Here is a 2,545-nt window from a genome sequence, read left to right as displayed (position 1 = left end):
GAGCAAATCAAAGCTACAAGTAATATTGTGTAAAACATCAAAACAGGCTGTGAACAATTTAAAAGAAGAAAGTGCAAACTGGAAAAAAGAAGAAGAAGAAGAAGAAGAAGAAGAAGAAGAAGAAGAAAAGAAAGTGCTACCAGATGGCCATGATAAAGCAGCATCTGATCAGACAGAGGTAAGAGTGATAGAAAGGACTAGTTTATTTGGCAAAAGAAGGGATATGTGATTAAGACAAAAAAATCAGTTTCTGAATGACACAAATAAAGACTACTGAGACGTAGTCTGTTGCTGGGCAGTAGAAGCAGCATGGTAGGGTAGAAACTGATAAAGAAAACCCAACATATTTCAAATATTTCCTGCAGAAATATTGAAACCAAGGATGAAGACAATGTATGAACTGAAGAGTCTTTGGCATCAAAGGAAAAAATAACTGAAAGTCAACCTCAGTCATCAACTTCTTATACGTAGCTATCTTTTGTCACTGGGAATGTACAAACATACAAAGAGGCATGTGCAGATATATGTAAATATATACTCATGAAACATTACAATTAATATGTTTAAATATGCATATAAATATTATGCATATGATATAGTAGATTAATATATATTTAACTAATATAAATTGCATTCGACAGAGATATGAAAAATTAATGGCTTGGTATAACAGTTCTAACAACCTGAAATTGGACTCCAGAGAGTTTGTATTTCTGAATCTTGTTAAAAGATTGGGAAAAATACAATTAAAATCTGACACTTTTACATGTGAACAAAAATTATCTAATTTAAATGAAACAGTCTATAATCTAGCATCTACCAGAAAAATTGACTTCACCCTCTACTAATCTCCTCTCATTTTCCCTATTAAAAGATGAAAACAACAAAATAAATGGCCTCAGAAAATATCACCCAGATGACTGAGTTCATTCTCATGGGAGTCTCAGATCACCCAGACCTCCAGATTCCACTCTTCTTTGTTTTCCTGCTGATCTATGGGCTGACCATGGCAGGGAACCTGGGCATCATCACCCTCACCAGTGTTGACTCTCAGCTCCAAACACCGATGTACTTCTTCCTCAGGCACTTGGCTATCATCAATCTTGGTGATTCTACTGTGATTGCACCAAAAATGCTGGTAAATTTCTTGGTTTCAAGGAAAACCATATCCTACTATGGATGTGCAGCCCAACTGGGTGGGTTCCTGGTTTTCATTGTTGGTGAGATTTTCATGCTGGCTGCAATGGCATATGATCGCTACGTGGCTATTTGCAAACCCCTGCTCTACATAGTGGTGGTCTCTCCACAGATGTGCATACTGCTGGTGTCCCTCACGTACCTCTACAGTCTAACCACAGCACTGACTGTCTCTTCATGTGTGTTCTCCATGTCGTACTGCTCTTCCAATGTAATCGACCATTTTTACTGTGATAATGTCCCTTTGTTGGCATTGTCATGTTCTGATACCTACATCCCAGAAACAGTAGTATTTACCTCTGCAGGAACCAATTTGTTTTTCTCTATGATTATTGTTCTAACATCATACTTCAACATTGCCCTTGCCATTTTGAGAATACGGTCCTCAGAGGGCCAACGAAAAGCCTTTTCCACCTGTGCCTCTCACATGATGGCTGTCACTGTGTTCTATGGGACACTTTTCTTCATGTATTTGCAACCAAGGTCCAACCACTCCTTAGATACTGATAAAATGGCCTCTGTCTTCTACACCCTGATGATACCAATGCTGAATCCCCTCATCTACAGCCTAAGGAACAAGGATGTAAAGGATGCTTTGAAGAGATTGCTAAAGAATCCTTGGGAGGCTTTCAAATTAATGTAAATTTAAAACTACAACTTTCTTCTTTTAAGCATTTGTAATTACTCCTGAAAAGCTAATATCTGTTAAATGCAAAGGCAATACACAGCTACAAATTCTATGGTTTTCAATGGGAAAATTTTAGCCATTTCTACTCAGACCTCAAATACCCAACTTTCCCTAATACAAAGATGTCTTAGTAGACCAAAGAAAGTACACGTATTTAAGTAGTAAACAATAATTTCAAAATATACACAGTTTAAAGTGCAACACAACTTACTACTGGGTTTTTATAATTTCTAGCCAAGGGTGAGAAAGTCTGGTACCTGAGGAAGGAATGTGGGAATGATTTCTTGGAATATGGTTGAGTCAGATCATCCTACTTGCCATAGATCTGTTCTTTTCAACTATCAAAAGTTTTACTTTTACTTTTTCCTGTATCTTTCAATTTCTTAACCTTTTAGAATCCATTTTTTCTTGTACTTAAATAAATTCATATCAAAGAGAAAACTTTAGGTGAAAATGAAAACTAAACATAAAATGCTTAGACACACATGGAAACAGACCAGGGAGCAAATCTGAAGAAAGTGTATGAAAGGGGATTCCACTCTTTCATTCCTTTCATATGGTATATGTACACAAAAGCAAAAGTTGGTATTTACCCAATGTGATGTAAAATTAATTTCCTCCACATCATATTCTCCTAGGAAGCACTGCTGTGTAGAGTTA

At 36.5% G+C, this 2,545-nt stretch overlaps 1 protein-coding gene across 1 annotated transcript; it reads left to right on the top strand.

Moving 5' to 3' along the window:
* The first annotated feature begins 892 nt into the window (after nucleotides 1-892).
* On the top strand, nucleotides 893-1,840 carry LOC116860419 (olfactory receptor 8J2-like). Its single transcript, XM_032846472.1, has one exon. The coding sequence runs from the start codon at nucleotides 893-895 to the stop codon at nucleotides 1,838-1,840; it is 948 nt and encodes a 315-aa protein (XP_032702363.1).
* Nucleotides 1,841-2,545: the final 705 nt, after the last annotated feature.

Source organism: Lontra canadensis, unplaced genomic scaffold (genome assembly GCF_010015895.1).
Source record: "Lontra canadensis isolate GAN:19392208 unplaced genomic scaffold, GSC_riverotter_1.0 scaffold176, whole genome shotgun sequence".
Taxonomy (NCBI): domain Eukaryota; kingdom Metazoa; phylum Chordata; class Mammalia; order Carnivora; family Mustelidae; genus Lontra; species Lontra canadensis.
This window is presented reverse-complemented; position numbering and strand designations above follow the sequence as displayed.